The following is a 19,712-nucleotide window of genomic DNA, read 5'->3' as shown; positions in this document are numbered from 1 at the left end:
GGAAGCAGTTTACATTGATGATTTCAGTTCCTGAAGTGACATAAGAGTAGCTTCCTCAGGACTGCCCAAGTATGAACACAAGGGACATCAAAAGTGGTGTGCATTTCAGATTATTAGCTTTCCTTTAACCTACCTTATTGGGCTTTATTGATGTGACTACACTATTCCCCACCATCCAAAAAAGACTTCGAGTGTGACCTTGTGTAGGCTTTGTCTTAATTTTTTTTTCTTTGTAAGATTATGAGGAAATCATATTTTCATATGCCTCTATCAGCTGCTTCTGTGTTTGTGGAGCTGTGGGGTTTTGAGAAATGGACCTGGAGTGTTGGTGTTATCTGTTAACTTCCGTGTGCCCAAAATTCCTGCTTTTTGATGCCCAGGCAGAGGCAACCTTCATAGCGTAACATGAGTTAAATAACCTTTCTTCTTTACCTTCTGCAGACGCTGTGACTGATGAGAGTTAAAGGCCATGGATGAAGATGGGCTTGAATTGCAGCCACATGAGCCAAATGCGTTTTTTGATCCAACAGGTCTGTCAGGAGATAATATGCAGATAAGAGTGTTCACATTAGATGCTATTGACTGTTGTTTATTTTGTCTTTGCTTAAAAGTGCTGTGCTGCATCAATGCTTTTGTATAGAGTAGTCGGTCTCGATTTTCAGTTGTTTTTATTACTCAGAGCAATATGAATGAGCTACTGTTCTGTCAAGCAATAGTTCGGATTTTGGGGGAGACTCTTAAAATTGGTAATCTTTTTCAGGAGATAAAATGTTACTCGTCTTAGTTGTATTAGCACCTACTGAGGGCTTGCTTTGTCAGCACCCCATATATCTGCCTATCTTAATTGCTTATAGGCTGTTATGCCTGTTATACTAAATTTCCGCATAGTGTAAAAGTTGAAGTGAAATAGAAGTAATTTCAATTATTAACCACTTAATCTGATGTAGTTTTACAATTTAACTGCTATTTTAATTATGTTTTTCAGGAACTGATGCAGGACATATGGATGGAGATCAGATTGTTGTGGAAGTACAGGAAACAGTATTTGTCTCAGATGTAGTCGACTCAGATATAACTGTGCATAATTTTGTTCCTGATGATCCAGATTCTGTAGTAATCCAAGATGTCATTGAGGATGTTGTTATCGAGGATGTTCAGTGCCCAGATATCATGGAGGAGCCAGATGTATCTGAAACTGTCATTATTCCTGAACAAGTGCTGGACACAGACGTAGCCGAAGAGGTTTCTTTGGCTCATTGTACTGTCCCAGATGATGTTTTAGCTTCTGACATAACAGCAGAAGCAATGTCTATACCAGAACATGTGCTGATGAGTGAGTCAATGCATGTACCTGAAGTTGGACATGTAGAACATGTAGTTCACGATAATGTTGAAGAGGCAGATATTGTCACTGATACTCTGGGAACAGATGTTGTTTCTGAAGAAGTCTTGGTGGCAGACTGTGCATCAGAGGCGGTGATTGATGCCAATGGAATCCCTGTGGAACATCAAGATGAGAAGGGCAACTGTGAAGATTACCTTATGATTTCCTGTAAGTGTCTGGGTAAAGCCTTTGAAATTCTTATTATATGAAACTGGGTGGTGCTTGAAGTACCTGAGGGAGGGCTTACAATGGTACCAAAACCAGGTTTTCTGTATTATTTAATGAAATGCGGGTCTCACAAATATACTCAAATGGGGGTATTTTTAGGAACATGTACCAACTAAGAATTCTGCTGAAGCTAACGGAGAGAATTACTGGCAAATGCATGTCTGATTATAAATCATTTCTGTAACATTTTATAGCATATGAATAAAAGAGTAAGAATTCAAGTGAAGTAAATGCCATATACTTTGTAAGAACTGAAAGAAGAGAAATGTGACGTTGTTTGAAAACGCATGCATACGCAGGTTACTAAGACTACAGGCAAAACAGTAAGAAAACAAAAAGAACTATTCAATGGAAAAGAGAAAGTAAAAAGTTATGTTTTTTGGAAGGCAGAATGACAGTTTTTTTACCCTTGCCTTGTTTTTTGATAAGCCCCTACCCCTTCTACCCCATTTATAGTTAGATACAGGCAACAATATGATTTTCTGTGCTGTTAGGATGCGTTTTTTTTCTCTTGATTAAGCAAAGGATAGAGGTGTGCTGCTAACAAAAACAGTAGCTATTGCTGCTCATAGCTGAGAAGTAACCAGGAATATCTTAATCTCCCTTAGGAACAGTGGCACAATCCATTTGAATCGTATTTTAAAAGACTTGAAGTAGAGGGTGGAGAAAAACAGAGCATATCATCAATCCTTTTTCTACTGAGGATATCCATTTGTGCCAACTAGAGCTTACTCTAAGTTACTTATTATTATGCTTACTCAGTACAGCACCTAGAAACATGAGAGTATCACTGCTGACCTTTTTTTTTTGTTTGTTGTAGAAATAGAAAAGCTTTGTTAGGCTGATTTGTTTAATTGCCATCTCAGGCACTTCAGTTTTGTTTAGCCTTAAACGACACTATTGATGAGGCATACTTCTGCTTCATTTACTTATTTCTTTTTTTTTTCTTTTTTCTTTTTCCTTTTTTACTTTTTAATTCCCTTTTTTTTCCCTTTAGACACTTTTTTTGAAATGTATAATGACTTGTTTTAATTTTATATTCTGTACTTATGGATTTTAATGTTGCTTCTCCTTACCTAGGATCACTGCATTTCTTAATTTATCATCTCTTGAGTTCCTTGAGTAACCTTGTGCAGCCATGTTTTGAGTTTATATGAGGTACAGTTAATTCTCTATTATCTGGGAAAACAATGAAATGGGATAATGCAAAATATGGATAAAACAAAATATTGTAAAATTAAGCTGCAAGATCATACTGAGGTGAAATAGATCAGAGGTCTTGCTCTTTGAAATAGTATTTATCCAAACTAATAAATGCACTCTGTACATTATGGTACAGATACAACTTTCTGATTCTGGACGCGAGTTAGATCAGATGAAAGCAGCTCAAATGCGTCTGCACCTGCAGCTTTGTTAGGCAACAAAGTGAATAATCCACCTATGGATAATTGAGGCCTGACTGTGTAAAGACTCTGGTAGTGATCCCTACCCGTTTCTTATCACTGACTGTAGCTCTTTGAGATGATGTGGCTCCAGTCTCCCTGCTCGCCCTTCCCCTGCAGGTTGCCATCCTGCAGCATGGGCAACAGAATGAGGCCTCTGGGGCTGCTCTCACAGAAACACTTTGCAAACTGTGTCTGTGTAAATTCAAGTGAGAGGGGTGGGTGGATAATGTGTCCCATTCAACCATTGCCAGGACAGAATGTCTTGGTAGATGCCATATTACAGGATCCCTGAAATGCCCACCCAGATAGGAAGTCTTCTTAGATGTACCAGTCGTCAACAGGTGGTAACTGGCAGAAAACACAGGAATTTAATTGTTCAATTGTGCTGGGATACTCTCCGTTTCCAGTCATGTATTTCAGTTTCATGCTCTTATTTAATATTAAATACCTCTTGATAGTCTTGCAATGTACTTTGTTTAGATTCAGGACCTCAAATAAGCTAGCATTTAAAACAACAATTTTCTGCAAAACTTGAATCTTTTCTATTTGTCTTTAAAATCTCAAGTATGTTCTGCAGTTCTAAAGGGAAGTTCCCTATTACCACCTACTGTGGTTAAAGCCTGCATAACAAGTTCTTCTGGTTGTGAAGTCAGTCTAGTGCTTTTCTGTCAAGTAAAGACTATCTTGCCAAGTAGTCTCTTCGTAGTGTAGAAAACATTCTTTGAATTAATTTCCATAATTTTTTTTGCGTCTGCAGTATGTGTGCTTGTTGATCTGTTGACTGTCTCCGTTCTTCAGCTGAACTTAGGTGGTTTTTAAAAGGTAGTAAGATAAGCCTAGTTCTTGATTTTTCATCCTAACCTGTAAATTTGTGCTTGATTCTGGAAAACCTCCCTGAACTGCTGGGGCAGATGTTGGAATGTAATTTTGTCTGCCATTACAGTAGCCAAATTTAGCTGCTTCTCAGATTGGGGAGCTAGACTCTGTTTTTCAGGATGCTTTTGCCTGTCTTCTTTTATGTAGTCACGTGCAAAGCAGAGGATGATACATTCTGTTCTTTCTGTTGTAGGTTTCTCGTTCTGTGTTCTTCAATGGAAGTGATTGGCAAAATATTTTTGCTATCTTCTTCCTGTCTTGTGGCTCTCTTTAAGTGTTCCAATTTTTTTCCCTAATGAACTGAGTCTACGCAGGTTTTCTTAAAGTAGGATAATTTTCTTAGCTTTATGCTGAAATACCTGTTTTGAAATTACTAATCTATGTGTACTTTTCAATATGTTGTGTTTCTACCTTTTTTCTTGGTTTCAGACTGGTTTGTCTTTTCAGAGAGTACAGTCCATGTGAGTTTCATTATGTGACTTGAATGCTTCAATAAACTCAGTATTTTAATATTTCTTTTCCCACTTAGATTTAATTTAGCTTCTGCATTGATACGCCTTTGTTTTTTTTTTTTTTCATTTCCAGTATAATGTTTCTTGGCACAGCTTCTATTATTACTTACCTTTTGATGTACTCACCTTTTTTCTTGGATACTTTATCTTTGCCCTCAAGCTTCATTTTTGGTCCATGGTCAATTTGGGGCACTTAAGGCAGAGCAGAATCAGATATTCATTCAAGAACGCAAACTTCTACCACTTTGTAGGTTGAAAAGGATTCAAGGAGGTTTGATAAATGAGTTTTTCTTTCACATATGCCATAACAAGCAAGTTAATGAGTTTGGTCAGGAAAGGACAAATTGTGTTCTAGTTTACACTGGTACTAATTATTTGGTAGCAAATTTTAAAGATTGGAAAATCATTTCTCTGTAAGTGAAACGGTAATGGTGAGATTCGCTAGTGTGTGTCAAAACAACTCACCCCTCCCAGCATTTACTAACCAAGGAAAGTGTTGCCTTACACCTGTCTGTAAGATGGAAATAAAAATTTTTGCTTTGTCTGATTTTATTTAGTTTGGCAAAGTAAGACACGTCTTCTGGGACAAACTCATTCCATAAGACAAAAAATTGTACTCTAATATACTCGTATTTAATTGGAGTAAAAATGGTGAGTCACAAAGGAGGTTTGATAAGGAGAGTTGGGAGACAGGAAGGGGTAGCCTCACAAAGTTTAAGCTACAGTTCTAGGAAGTTACATGATGTTTGGAAATACAGTGGATATGTTATGTCCGTCCATATCCTTACTTTGCTCTGAGTGAGACATGTATTTTGTTTGTTGTATCCAAATTAACACTTGTCATTACAGGAGTCAGAACCCAGGGTACTCACACAGGGAGAATAACGACTGCGTCTTTTCATAGGTCTAGGTGAAACCTATGTTTTCTCATCCTTGTTAGCTGTTTAAGTTGAAAGCAATGGTTCTGATCAACAAAGCCATAAAGTTTATGCCTTCATTAGTGCCATCCAGTAGACTGTCCTTTTTTTTTTTTTTTTTTTTTTTTTTATAAATAAATACCTCCATCTTTCTGGAACCTGGAGGTTCTTCAGGATGCAGGAAATCATGTTTTTCTTTCTGTGAGGTAGAACTTGCTGCCACACTTCTGCCTGACTACTGGAATGGCACCAACAGTTGTTGCAGCCAGGACTGCTCAGGAGGTCACTGTGAGAGGTGAAGAGAGTTCCCTTGGCTGAGTGATGCCTCAGAGCTTAGTCTGATTTGTGTGCTGGGGAGAGCAGGACGAGAAGGACAAGTGTTAGATACCAGTTCAGAGCTCAGGAAGTTCTCCTATGCTAGGTCGCTGCGCTGAGGGGAGCTTCAAATGCATAGGGTATGCTGTTGCTCATGTGTAATGGCAGTGGCATTAAAATAAAAATAGAACAGATTTCTGTTTTCTCACAGGTTAGGAGACATGCTTTGCCATTTATGAAATAACTAGACAGTAAAAATAACTTCTTCAGTGGACTAGGAATTCTCTGCTATGAAGTGAAGTACAAGTAAAATGTTACTGTCACAGATTAACCGAACTATGTCTGTGGAGTACAGCATTTAATCAGCTTTTAATCTTTTTTAGAGGAGGCAGAATAGTTAGCAGTGGCCTTTTTAATTAAGAATGATTAAATAAGGTTGTTTATTTTGTAAGCACACCAATATCCCATGATAGTCCTCTTTTTAGCAGCAAAGAGATTCATTGGGGAACATAAAGGCTGACAAACCAGATGATTCTTGTCTAATTGCTCCATAGACAGATTTTAAGATCTGTTAAATTGGTTTAGAGACAGACTTTTTCTTAGAATGTTTGTAAGAATTGTTTTGGTGTGTTATTTCGGCAATGAGCAGCGTGTACTTGAAAAAGATAGAAGGTTTCTTAGTGCCTAGGTGAATTTTATCTTTTACAATTATTTTTAGTTTCCTCATTAATCCCATATAGAGGAGAAATGGTAGGAAAGAATAAATGTAAAAGCTATGGAAACCATAAAAAAATTGATACAGTTCAGATATTTGCATTTTTCTAGTTAGGAGTAAAAGACTGGAAGGCTACAAAGTATGTATCTGCTGATGCATTAAATATTTGATTTTAAAAGCTAAAACAACTTACCGGGGAAAATATATGTGTCATAGTTGAACAAAAGATGTACCATTTAAGTAAATGCAGTAAGCAGGATCTTGGGCTAGCATTTATGTTCCTTTTGGGGGAAACTGACCTCAGCTGTATTTTAAATGTTGTTTTTATTATCAATGCACAGGAGTTTTTTTATGTCCCAGAAATGCCATTGGACATATTTTAGTAGGAAGGTAATGATACAGGAGATGATTATTGGTTGGACATCATAGTTTATGACATTATTTGATTTTTTTTAATTAGATGTAATATTTTCTAGGAGACAAATGCTGTCATCGTGATAGGACACGTTTAACAAACAATCTGTTCTTAATGTTGCCTTCATCTTTTATTGCTTCACTTTACTCTTTATTCCTTTTTTTTATCTTTTGGTCTCTTTTTGTTGTTTTCCTTGCAATGTAAATAATAACTAGACAGGCTTTAAATCTGCCACATCTTTTGTGTTATGTGACACCTTTCTCGCCTGTTTGTGCTTTTAATAAAAATTCAAGCATTATCTTGATATGGAAGCAATTATTGCAACATTGGAGAAACACATATGGTTTTTAGTTGTTTCTTGCAGCTCATAGTATGCAAAGAGCAGGCTCCTCTAATCAGTGGAGCCGGTGAAGAATGTCAGCAAACTAACCATAGAATGCATTCTTGCAATTTACTTAAAATAATGTTGTGTCTTATAGTTTTTCTCTCTTTCTTTTTCTGAATTGGAGAATTATTCTGAATCCACTTGTTTACTGAAGTAAAGGTACCAGCTAGTAGAGGGGAAAAAAAATAATACATTTAAAGTTTTTAGGGTTCAGTTAATGTGTAATTAAATGGAGGAACGAGGTATGACAACATTGGAATAATGCTAGTCTGAACTTTTTTCTAGCATGTGACTTGTGATTAGTTTAGTAACTGCCCAGCATCTCTACTTGAAAGGAAGTAGTCTCTTATAAGCTTAACTAATACTTTTAAGTACTTCCATGTTTTGGGGTTTTTTTTGTAATTTAAAAGCAGAACAATGTGAGAGAAGATCAGTCATGCATGGTATTTCTAGGATTGCTTGATGGGCTGTGAATTTGAATGAAAAATTCAAACATCATCAGAGTTCCAACTTCGAACATTGATCAGTCAAGTATTTATGAATATCATTTTCTCTTGATTGTGAGACTGAGATACATGGAGAATGCAGAAACATAGGGAAAGTGTTAAACAGAAATCAAATTTCATAAATGCTGCCAGAGCATCAGTGAATCTGTATAGATAAATGCTTATGTAACCGTAAGACAAAATTCCATGGAAATGGTGCTTTGTGCAATAGATACCTGTTCTCTCTTGCCTTGTTTGTCTCTTCTGATTTTTATGTTTTTTCCTACCTTTTTCTTTTTACCCTACTTTTCTTCCTCTTACCAGTTTGCTGCTGTAATGCAAATACTATAACTTTTCAAGCCCTTCAGGGACTTTAGTTTTTCAAGTGTTACCACCTGTCAGGAGTTAAATTTTTTCCTTTTGCATGAGAAAAGTTGGCCTACTGTTGCTATATACTAGTTTCCTTACAGTTTAATGGTGCTGTTAAAAAATATTTAAACCAGTTGTTACAGTTTGAAAACACTTGTGAATATAGAGGGAAATCAGGAATAAGCAAACTATAATATAAACTATTTTTTTTAATCGTGTTGTTTAGAAGATGACTTTGAACCTTGGAGAACTTATTTCAAAGAGTAAATGGAGCATATTTTTAAGAATTCTGTTGTGTGAATGTTCTCAATGGATACTTCCATGTACGTATGGAAGGAAAACACTTTGGTTAAAAGAAACCAGCCTGTTTCACCTGGTACATGTAGGCTGGTTTTCTCTATGATTGCCTCTGCCATATTTTTCCTTCCTTGAGTATGTTCCAGCATCAGTTGAGCTTGGTGGCAGACTTCCCTTTTGGCTTCAGCAGTGTAAAATCAGTCTACACTGATTTGAAAGCCTTCCAAGTACACGTGCATGACACTGGAAATAGCCGAGTTAAAGGAGAACAACTACATAAATCTAGTGTAGGAATGAAAGCAAGTTTTCTTTTTGTCAGTGTTCCAGCAGTGTTTGATGTTTCATGCATATGCCAAAGAATTTATTAAAATCTGCTCAATAACTGAATATACATACTGTAGTAATAATCTTTTGAGCTTTTTTAGGTAGATGTCAAAGTAAATGGAAGAGTTGCAGTTACTGAGTAGTAAAGCTATGATTTAGTTATGAGGGTAGTTTAATGGGTGCCAGTAAAATGAGCATACTTTATTAAATATTTTGTATGTGCTAGGCATGATAGTTAAAAATTCTACAGCATTTATGGGACAGTTCTTATACTTGCTTTAGTATAAGTTTCATGTCTTCTTATCGTGAGTTGAAGTTATGCATGGCTCTGAGGGAGCCACGTCAGCCTCCAGAAGTGACTCTATCAACAATAAAGCCACAAATTACAAAAGTATGCTGTCATGTTAACAGTCTCAACACTGGAGAAGCTTCTGAGGCTTCTGAAATCGGGATGTTCTCTGAAGGTCTTGAGATGCTGGATTTGATTTTTGTGAACACATATTTAGTATTTATTTCTTGAAAACCCATGAGTGGTAAAGTAGAGAGAGAGAGAAAGAGAGAGTGTGTGTGTGTGCGCCTATGTAGAGTATGTCTTAAAAATCAGAAACATGTTTCTCATAAAGCTGGCTGTTAGCCATGTTTATGTGGGAGGCCTAGGCAAGTTGTGGCAATTCAGACTGAGACGTAATGTCAGTGCACTTCTGAAAGGAAGAGAGCAGAATTTGAAATGATAGTAAGGGGAGTATATAGAGCTACAGCATAAAATGCAGTGCAGGTCCTGCTCAGTAAGGGCACTGTGAACAATTAGTTGAATAGGTTCTCCAGTGCTGTAGCATCAGGGCAGTGCTTTGACACTGTGCTCGATCCCTCAGCTGCTGAGTGAATGAGAAAAGTGGAGGGTTTTCTTCCTGAGCTTTCATTTAGGTTTCCTCTCTGGTCAGCTGAAGCAGCATTGTTAACACTGCTTTGCAAGGAACCGGGTCTGACTGGCTTGCAGTAGAGACAGGGTTGAGGAACAGATAATGCTTTTGGAAAAAAAACCTGTTAATAATTTACTAGTTGTAAAGGAGAAAGAAATTAAAACTGAGAATAAGTGAAATTATGCCACAGAGTAAGTACTAATGTCAGTACTAATGTGCAGTTTCTTCCTACCGTTATCTTGCTGCAGTTCACTGTTTCCCTATTAGCATTGCCTGGTGTGGTGCTCATGCTTCTAGTCATATCACTGCAGCACTCTCACACTTCCTCCTTAACTAGAAGATACAGCTTGCATTTTTTTCTCTGTTTATTGTTGTTGTTTTCAAGGACATGAAAAAAATATTTATGGGTAGGTTCTTTACCACAATGTAATTTTAAACTGCTTCCAAATTTGAGTAATGAAGTTATAAAGTCTTTCATATCTGTCTATCTGTATATGACTGGATAATTGTAATAACTTGTTTTTGTAGTGGATGATGCTGGTAAGATAGAACATGAAGGTTCTGCTGAAATGACCATGGAAGCAGAGCCAGAAAGTGGCTCTTGTAAAGTGGATGGCATTTGTCCAGAAGTCATCAAGGTCTATATATTCAAAGCAGATCCTGGAGAAGATGATTTAGGTAAAATACACTCATTTTAGAATACTCCAACCTGACATTTGAAATTTTTGCGTAATTAGATACTGTGATTTCTCTCAAGTCATTTGTAAAGAGCTGTGGGTCTAATGTTAGTGACAAACTTTCAGTTTTCTGTGGTTTAGCATAGAATTTGAACAAAGTGTATTTAAATATTTTGCTCTGGTCTTCCTATTTAGGGGGCACAGTAGACATTGTGGAGAGCGAGCCAGAAAATGACCACACAGTTGGATTACTTGATCAAAATAGCAGTATTCGTATTCCAAGGGAGAAAATGGTTTACATGACTGTAAACGATTCTCAGCATGAAGATGAAGACTTAAGTAAGTAGGTGGCTTTCATTTGGGAACAGGGCTTTTCACTTTCAGCAGTGCAGTGTTCCTGTTAATTTTTTTTTACTTCTTTTTCTCTTAGATGTTGCAGAAATAGCTGATGAGGTTTATATGGAAGTCATTGTAGGAGAGGAGGATGCAGCAGTGGCCCATGAACAGCAAATTGATGACACTGAAATTAAAACTTTCATGCCCATAGCTTGGGCAGCAGCTTATGGTAGGTGATTCTCAAAGAATTCCTCCTGGTGACACTGTCTATAGGAAAATGTTGGGGATTGTTTTTGGAGGGTAGTGGAGTATTTGTGCTTTTGTGTTTGTTTTAAAGTTTTAATCTAAGAATAGTTTCTTGGCATAATGAGCCTTAACATTAAAAAAAGAGAAAAAGAGGGAAGATGTAAAACAGACTTCTTATTATTCCTATTTTAACAGGCATTTTCCTTCATATTTTGATGAGGTAAAAGGGGAAGAACATGATCTTCCAGCCTAAAAATTGCATCTCAAGTACATCTCTCCTTCACAGTTTTAGGACACAGTTAAGAGCTGGCTTGGGAATAGAACTGAATATTTTTATTTTGGGGGAGGAAAAAAAAGCAGATGTGAATATGTAAGATTCAGTGTAACAGTAAAAAGCAACACTGACCTCTATCTTGATTTAAATGCTTTCTAGAAGGAACATATAAATATGTGATTTCACTAATGGAAATAATTAATTGATTAATTAAAAAAAGAAGCTGGAGGGAGATATCTTAAAATTATAGCAGAACCTTGAGAATATTGCTAGCATGCAGAATTCTGTTTCTTGAACGTTAGTATCTGAGACCAACTGGTGCACAGATTGATTTCCAAAACTTACGTAAGCTGGTAGTCCAAAATCTCATTTTAGAAATGTTTCCATATTTCCTCGTTCTCCTTCTAAACGTACTCTGAGTAAACAAAGCAGAAGAAATATTGGAGTAGAGGACAAAGCTTAGGTTATATGTCTGCATGATGTGGATTGTGGTGATAGTGCCAGCAGACAAATGACAGGGAAATGCTGAGGATGCGATTGGTCTGGAATCAGGAGGGAGGGCAAGGTTTCAGGGAGCAGCGTGTGCTGAAAGTTGCTTAGGAGATGGATGGTCGTACACCCAGAGCCTCATCTTTGGCCATATACTGGTGAGCACAGTTTCAGCAGAGAGGAAAGGACAGAAGCAAGGTTGAGCAGGAATTAAAAATGAAATTAAATGAACTCGAAACAACAGTTGTAGACTGAACATTCCGTGATTTTGGAGGAGCAGAAAATTGAGCAGAGTGTATTAAGAACAGAGACATTGAATTGAAAGGAATATTTAAGAATGAGGGAAACGGGATTTTTTGTATTGTCAGCAGTAGGCAACCTAGCATGCAGGTGAGATGTGGCAGGGAATGGAAGAAATAATGAAGCGTGAAGGCAGAGGTTTGTCATCGGCATTTCTCAGAACTCTTCTCCACTTAAAGAGGGTTTAAGAGCTGATAACAATGGCTTTTTACAATGTTAAATTTGTTTTGTTGCTGTATTGTAGCAAAGCCCAGTCAGACTGTACTTTACATTCCACCAAGTTTTTTTTCAGTTTTATTGTAGTATTAGAAAATGTTTGGGACCTCTTTTGTGTTATGCTCTAGCAGGACTCTTCATGCACCTGTTGCAAACTTTCTATGTGTAAGATGTGAAATGGGTTTTTGTTTTCAGTGTTTGTCACTTGCCATATTTGCTGTTCCAACACTTGAGCTAGCATATAGATTAGAATCTTCAGGCTCTGCACATGCCTGTTCCTGGCTGTGAGTCTTCTTACATGTATCGTGAATATTCATTCTTGGCACTCTATAAAGGGAGCAGCTATTGAGCATCTTGCACTTTCTTCCATGTTAATCTTCCTGTCTTGTTTGTTTGCTTTGCTTTCACTAGGAACTGTTGCCTTCTATTGATTCAAGTAAATACTTAACCACGAAATTTATTATTGAAGTCTACTTGTGCCCTTAAATCACCAATGTTAAACTGATTGCAAATAAATACGAATACCTACTGTAATTTTCATGTTTGTTTTACATCCAGTGATACTATTTGTGCATTAAACACAAAGCTTGGTGAGGCAAAGATTGTTTCCTTCTTTCTCTTATACAATACTGAGCATGCTCTTTGTTCCCAGTAGGAAGAATTTGTATGTGTTAAAGCATCAGGTGTGCAAATAGTAAGTAGTGTATACTGTGTGCAGGTTTATGGGCTGTTCAGGACAACTCTTTGATCTGAAACTTGGTGTGTGAGAAACTTCAGTCAGGTGAATTCAGAAGTCCAGAAGTGAATGGAAGTCATGAGCTCACACATTAATGTATTTCAGGACTGAGAAGAAAATGGGACACAGAAAATACTGTGCTGTGCTGTTGTTTACTGTTGTTAAACATTTGTGGCGTAATTAGCAATCAAAGAAATGCAAAAAAATAGTGCATTTAAAGGAGGACTCTTTGTGAAATGGAAAATCATTAATTCCTGTTAACTGTGTACTCCTGTAAAATTAGTTTAACAAAGCTAGTGCTTCCAGGTTCATAACACCAAATCTAATTCATGAGTCACATACAGAGAAGTTTTGCAGCTCATCCTGTACATTATTATGGTTTGACTAAATGTCCAGATAATAATTTTATCATTTATTTTATTATCATTGTAGAGTTTGTTGCTGGAATACTCTGTGGAGTGATGACAGTAGCTAACTTTTTAACTTCTCTTTGTAGGTAATAATAATGATGGCATTGAAAGTCGGAATGGCACAGCAAGTGCTCTTTTGCACATAGATGAGTCAGCTGGACTTGGGAGACTGGCTAAGCAAAAACCAAAGAAGAAAAGGAGACCTGAGTCCAGGCAGTATCAGACAGGTGAGTATCTGGTGGCTGGTTGCACTCTCATTCCTCTAGGCTCTTACCCATGAACAGATGTACTTCGTTGGTAGGGCGTGCAATGTCTTGTGAAAAATAGTGATTATTTAGGGAATTACTTTGTTGATACCACTTCTACATCATAAATGAGTGCGTATTTTATTTTATAAATACCTAGCTGGTTGGGATTGTGGGGGCTGTTTTAAAGGAAAACATCTCTGACATAGAAAAAATCAGTATAATAGCAAAAGGTAAAACACCTATATACCGAACCAATTCTAATGTTTAATGTAACCTTTTTTAAAGGTGATGTTAGATGAACAGTGTTCTGTAATAGTACTTTTTAAAAACCTTTTTTTGTCTTTATTGAAAATATACAAACCAATACATTTCATTATATCAGCTCGATAAGTAACTGGAAAATCTGAACATGATATGTTACAGTAGGTAGTGTAACTTCTATACCCTTTTCTGTTTTAATTGTGAAATAAAATGCCTTAATGTTCATGACAGTGTTCTTAATTACATCTGTAAGAACAGATGCACTGTTTTGGCATTTTTTGGTTTCTGCTCTTACTGTGTTATGGTCTGAATGATTTATTTGATCTGATAAAGTTGTAAAAGCACATGACTCTTTTCTTTAGTAGCCTTGCATTAAATGATACTAAAAGTTTCTTTCCAAATTGTGACTTAACTGTAGGAGTTCTGTTTTGTCTAGCACTGAATTAGTAAACCAGGCAAATTTTAATCTTAAAGTTTGCTTTTTCTATTTCCAGCTACTTACTAAGTTCTCCTTCTAAAGCATTTTTGGAAAAGACAGCTTTTTAGCATGCCTAGGCAAATTCAGAGTAAACAAATCAGGCTGATGGATGAGTGCAAATAAGTTCCACAGCTCTGAGGTGTCCATATGTGAAATGTGTTCTCATTGATTCCTGCTTGATACCTCTTCAGATTGTAACTGTGACAGGTGGCAGAAGAAGGAGGTGTTAGGTGGGGGACATGTGAATTGTAGTCAGCAGTAGGTGATGAAACTGCCAGATTATCTACAGATTCATGGAAAGTCAAAGAAGATCGTGTGCTATTCTCACTATGTAATACTCAGTTTGACAAATTGTCTGCTGTTCTTTGCACCAGCGTTGGTTTCTGCGTGTATTTGATGTGTGAACTTAGTCATAATTCTTCAAAGTAGAATTACTTGAGGTGAAGATCAGTTGGGTGATGCTTCGGTTGCCTCCATCAAAAAAAGAGTATTTCCTTTCTCCTGATACTAATACTACTGATAATAATGAATGACAGTAGTAATTCCCTCAATTTCTTCTGCCTAACCCAGTAACAAACTTGTTTTGATTATATAGTGTATGTGTCTGACTCTGATCTTATTTAATAATTCAGCTTATTGATAAGGTTGAAATATGACATTTATTGAAGTGTAATGTTGTATAATATTGAGGAAGGGCTTTTTGTTGTTTTTCAGCAATAATCATTGGCCCTGATGGTCATCCGTTGACAGTCTACCCCTGCATGATTTGTGGAAAGAAATTTAAGTCTAGAGGTTTCTTGAAAAGGCACATGAAAAACCACCCGGAGCACCTTCTTACTAAAAAGAAATACAGATGCACAGACTGTGACTACACTACGAATAAAAAAATAAGTTTACATAACCACTTGGAGAGTCATAAGCTGACCAACAAAACAGAAAAGCTTATTGAGTGCGATGAGTGTGGGAAAAGCTTCTCTCATGCAGGAACTTTATTTACTCACAAGATGGTGCACAGGGACAAAGGAGTTAATAAAATGCACAAGTGCAAATTCTGCGACTATGAGACAGCAGAACAAGGATTACTGAGTCATCACCTTTTAGCTGTCCACAGCAAGAACTTTCCTCATATTTGTGTGGAGTGTGGCAAAGGATTTCGCCATCCGTCAGAGCTCAAGAAGCACATGCGAATCCACACTGGTGAAAAACCATACCAGTGCCAATATTGTGAATACCGATCTGCCGACTCTTCCAACTTGAAAACTCATGTAAAGACTAAACACAGTAAGGAAACGCCACTCAAGTGCGATATTTGTTTCCAGACTTTTTCAGATACCAAAGAGCTACAGCAGCATACGCTTATGCATCAAGAAAGTAAAACACATCAGTGTTTGCATTGTGACCATAAGAGCTCAAACTCAAGTGATCTGAAACGACACATAATTTCAGTCCACACAAAAGACTATCCTCATAAGTGTGATATGTGTGATAAAGGTTTTCATAGGCCTTCAGAACTGAAAAAACATGTGGCAGCTCACAAGGGTAAAAAATTGCACCAATGCAGACATTGTGACTTTAAGATTGCAGACCCGTTCATTCTGAGTCGCCACATACTCTCAGTCCACACAAAGGATCTTCCATTCAGGTGCAAGAGATGTAGAAAGGGCTTCAGGCAACAGAACGAGCTGAAAAAACACATGAAAACACACGGTGGCAGGAAGGTTTATCAGTGTGAGTACTGTGAGTATAGCACTACAGATGCCTCAGGCTTCAAACGGCATGTTATTTCCATTCATACAAAAGACTACCCTCACCGCTGTGAGTACTGCAAGAAAGGTTTCCGAAGGCCTTCAGAGAAGAACCAGCACATTATGCGGCATCATAAAGATGTTGGGCTGCCTTAAAGTCCCTTTCACAGACTTATGGCTGGAATTAAAAAGGAATTTTGCCTTTCAGGCAGTTAGCTTATTTTAAAGCCAATCACCTGCGATCACACACAAAAAAAAAAACAACGAAAAAAACATACTGTGCATTTGATTTGTTGCTGTATAAAAATAGGATTATTGCTTCTAGTTGACTTTTATACCTTTTGTTCAATAGCGTGTTCTGAATTCTATTCAGTTTGTTTAATAAATTAAGAAAAGATGGCAACAATAAAGTTGCATTTAATAAAGTAAACCCTGTCTCTTACTGAATTTTTCAACCGTAATAGTATATTTAAGTATATTTATCTTACTGACCTCGTTGATACTCACAGTATCCATGTCAATGCAGTTTTGTCATTAATTTTAAAAATATGAAATCTCTCTTGATAAAATTATCAGAGGTGTATATGAAATGGGGAATTGTGATGCTGAAGATAAAGTCACTAGGGCCCACCTGATTGTCTTGTTTTGACTATACAGACTTTGTTGCAGGTTAACTGCTTTCCATTCAAAGAGTTACACATCTTTATTGTGGAAAATTATTCTGTGTTTTAATTCAGGTTTCAGAGATAAAATTTTTTAAAAACTGGTTTGGGGCATTTGTTATCTTTCTTTGTCGAATTTAAAAGTATGCTCAAATATTATGTTTATTGTTCTGTGCTTCTTTGTCTTTGAAAGGTTTTGCCTGTTACAAAATGAGTTGGGGTGGTTTTTTTTTCAGTTTACTGCTGTCTTAATGTCGGAAAGATAAAATACTGTTGTTCCATTTGCAGAGTTAATAGATCACAACTATCTGTACGTGCCGGTAAACGTACCTCAAACTTAGTGCTTTTTTTGTATATTAGTATTTCTTTGAAAGAACAGTTTGTGGTTCGAGCCACATTTTTGTTGTGAGTTGTTTAGAATAAAATTTAAGACCAAAAGGTGCCTCAATTTTGGAAACAAGATATTTACAGTGAGAGCTTCAGGGGGGATGGAGTGGAGCAGATGTGTTCATAAGGAGTAGAGGTGTTTTAATGTAGATATCCTTAATAAGAAAAGTAACTTATGGTGGTAGCAGAACTGTTTCTAAATTGAGTGTTTTTCCTGAGCCATTAGCAGCTGTGTTAAACTGCTGTTTGTTAATTAGTACAGTATCCAGAATTAACCCAGTTCTTTTAATCTGTTTATAAACAGTTGGGAGAACATTACAATTATTATATGCAATTTTGCCACCTGAAGACTATTAAAAAGTAGCACCATATCATTTAGTAATTGCAGTGTAAATGTACAAAGCACCAAGTCACGTACCTTAACAATAACTGTAGAGCAGAAAACCCAAACCATTTAATTACCTGCCAGATTTTAGGACCCGGCCCCACTCCCATTGCTCAAATTCTCACCAAAGCCACTGTTTGATGGTGGATTGCAGAATTTGGACCTGGCTGCCTGCTGGATTAGGATAGATTTGTAACCAGCAATTCACTAATAGCAGGGGTTCAGAGCCTGTGGCCCAGTGTTGACTCTGGTTTTTAGGCAGGTAGACTTCCTACTGAAATTGAACAGGAATTTTAGTGATGACTTCAGGCTTGGGGTGGTAAAAGGGCAAAGGTTTTTCTTTCAGATGTGTATCTTCTAGGCCTTTCGGTATTTTGTTTTGTTACCGAGCTGTGCTCCTACTGCTCAGCCCTTCTGTTTCATATATTTGTGTTTAGTTTGCAGTTCAGGAGAGTAGAATGCCATGTCACTACCTTTATTGTATGATGTTTTTTTCTTTTGATGCCTGTTTGACAGTGCCCCCAGACTTGTCCAGTATGCTCTTGTATAATATTGCTACTAACGGGCCGTGAACCTTTAGTGTGTAATACCTAGCTGTGCTGCACCGTGCCTTCATTGAAATCCCCGGTGAAGTCAGTGGATTTCCTACTTGGCTGTAGCTGTCTGTCTGTTGCCTACTGATTGCCAAATCAAATGCAGTAAAACCCAGTAGAGATTTTCCATTCGTGTCTTGTAGAGTACCCCTCCTGAAACTTTTTTTTCCCCCCCCTCTTAAGTTCAAGCATTTTCTAACTGGAAACCTGAAAGTGTACAAAATCTGCATAAATTCCCATAGCATTGCCGAGGATTTTAGCCATTTTGAACTTTATTTTTTTAAATAAGCTGAAAGACAAAGAACACAATTTTACACATTTTATTTCTCTTACGTAGCCTGGAATCATACACACTTTTTTTTTTAAAGCACAATGTTGAAACTTTTTTTTTTTTAATAATTAAGGGTTTGGTCAAGTGGATTTTGTAAAATGTATTTGTCTGTATAAAGAGAAAATGAAATTATAGTTATTGTTAATGTACTGACATTAGTTACAGGTTAGTTTTAATTCTTAAATAATTTGCTTAGCAAATGCTATAAAATGGATGTTTCAGTTCAATGTTTAAAAAAGGTACAGATTTTTACAAGGACATAATATAAATTATTGTTCTGTAGAAAATACCCTGTTAAATATTGTATACGTCCTTCCCTCTGTACACTTTGTAAAAAAGACAAAAGAAAAAAACAAAATACATAGAATCATATAGGGATGTGTGACATTATTGTAATTGTGTACTTGATAATAACGTGAAAAAATAAAATTAAAAATATTTTCCTGTTAATGAATGTTTAGTCTATTTGATGTCAGTGCTGAGATCATGTGGTGTTCTGAGGGACACAGTCATCGGCAACTAGTGCACTTCAGCTTGTGTTTCTGCTCCCCATTTTTCAGCTCATTTTCTGTAGTAGTGGGGTGCAGGGGATTAAATCCCTAATTTGGTTGAAACGTACCTTTACAGGAAAGCCTGCAGAAGTGAAAGGCAGGGATGGCAGGTCTTTGATATCCATTTCAATGCCTGGTTTTATAGGAAAGGATTCATGTCTGTTAAACTTCTTACAATGCCTTAATATTTTTCCTCAAGGCGGTTACCTACTGAGTGCTACTGTGCTGTCCCAAAAAGCCCCCACCAAATCCCCAGTCAAATGAGGTGTACCACTATTGTTGAAACCTAATGAAGAAAATATACTTTCCGGTGCCTCTTCTTAAGGTGCGTGGGCCCCCGCAGGTGCCGCCGTTGTCCTTGGGGCTGGCAGAAGCTCGTCTCCCTTTCCCACCTGCCAGGATGGGGGGAGGGTGGTGTGGCTTGGGCAGGGAGCGGCTGGGCTGGGCTGGGTCTCTGTCGGTCCTCACTGCCCTGGCCCAGCCTCTCTGCCCGCTGCTCCCTGGTGGGGCCAGCACTGGCTGGTGGTGGGGGTGGAGAAGGCTTACAGCTGGTTTTCCCACTGCTCGATGAATGCTTCAGCCCAGTGAAATTAAACTGCGTATTTGGGAATTATTTGGTAGAAGTTCATCTGGGACAGGTCGTGGCGCTTTGATGGTGCATGTGACCTCATGTCAACCCCTCGCCCCCACTAACCTAATGACAGAAGCACTGTTGGGTGTCGCTGCCCTCTCAACCTGCGTGAGAAGGGAGGAGGTAGATGGTGGAGGTGGCCCAGGTATCTTCAGGATATTTAGTCCAA

At 37.4% G+C, this 19,712-nt stretch overlaps 1 protein-coding gene across 2 annotated transcripts; it reads left to right on the top strand.

Annotated features, from left to right (window-relative positions):
* Nucleotides 1-440: 440 nt before the first annotated feature.
* Nucleotides 441-17,093, top strand: LOC104462744 (zinc finger X-chromosomal protein). Of its 2 annotated transcripts, XM_010074815.1 has the most exons (7): nt 441-530; nt 986-1,552; nt 10,116-10,265; nt 10,460-10,603; nt 10,695-10,829; nt 13,358-13,498; nt 14,973-17,093. In XM_010074815.1, the coding sequence occupies exons 1-7, from the start codon at nt 470-472 to the stop codon at nt 16,157-16,159; spliced, it is 2,385 nt and encodes a 794-aa protein (XP_010073117.1). In that variant the 5' UTR covers nt 441-469; the 3' UTR covers nt 16,160-17,093. The 2 variants fall into 2 exon arrangements, with proteins under 2 accessions (XP_010073117.1, XP_010073118.1); XM_010074816.1 differs by lacking the exon at nt 986-1,552 and having other exon boundaries at nt 470-530.
* The last annotated feature ends 2,619 nt before the right edge of the window (nt 17,094-19,712 follow it).

The sequence above is a fragment of the Pterocles gutturalis genome, unplaced genomic scaffold, assembly GCF_000699245.1.
Source record: "Pterocles gutturalis isolate BGI_N339 unplaced genomic scaffold, ASM69924v1 scaffold41912, whole genome shotgun sequence".
In the NCBI taxonomy this organism is placed as follows: domain Eukaryota; kingdom Metazoa; phylum Chordata; class Aves; order Pterocliformes; family Pteroclidae; genus Pterocles; species Pterocles gutturalis.
This window is presented reverse-complemented; position numbering and strand designations above follow the sequence as displayed.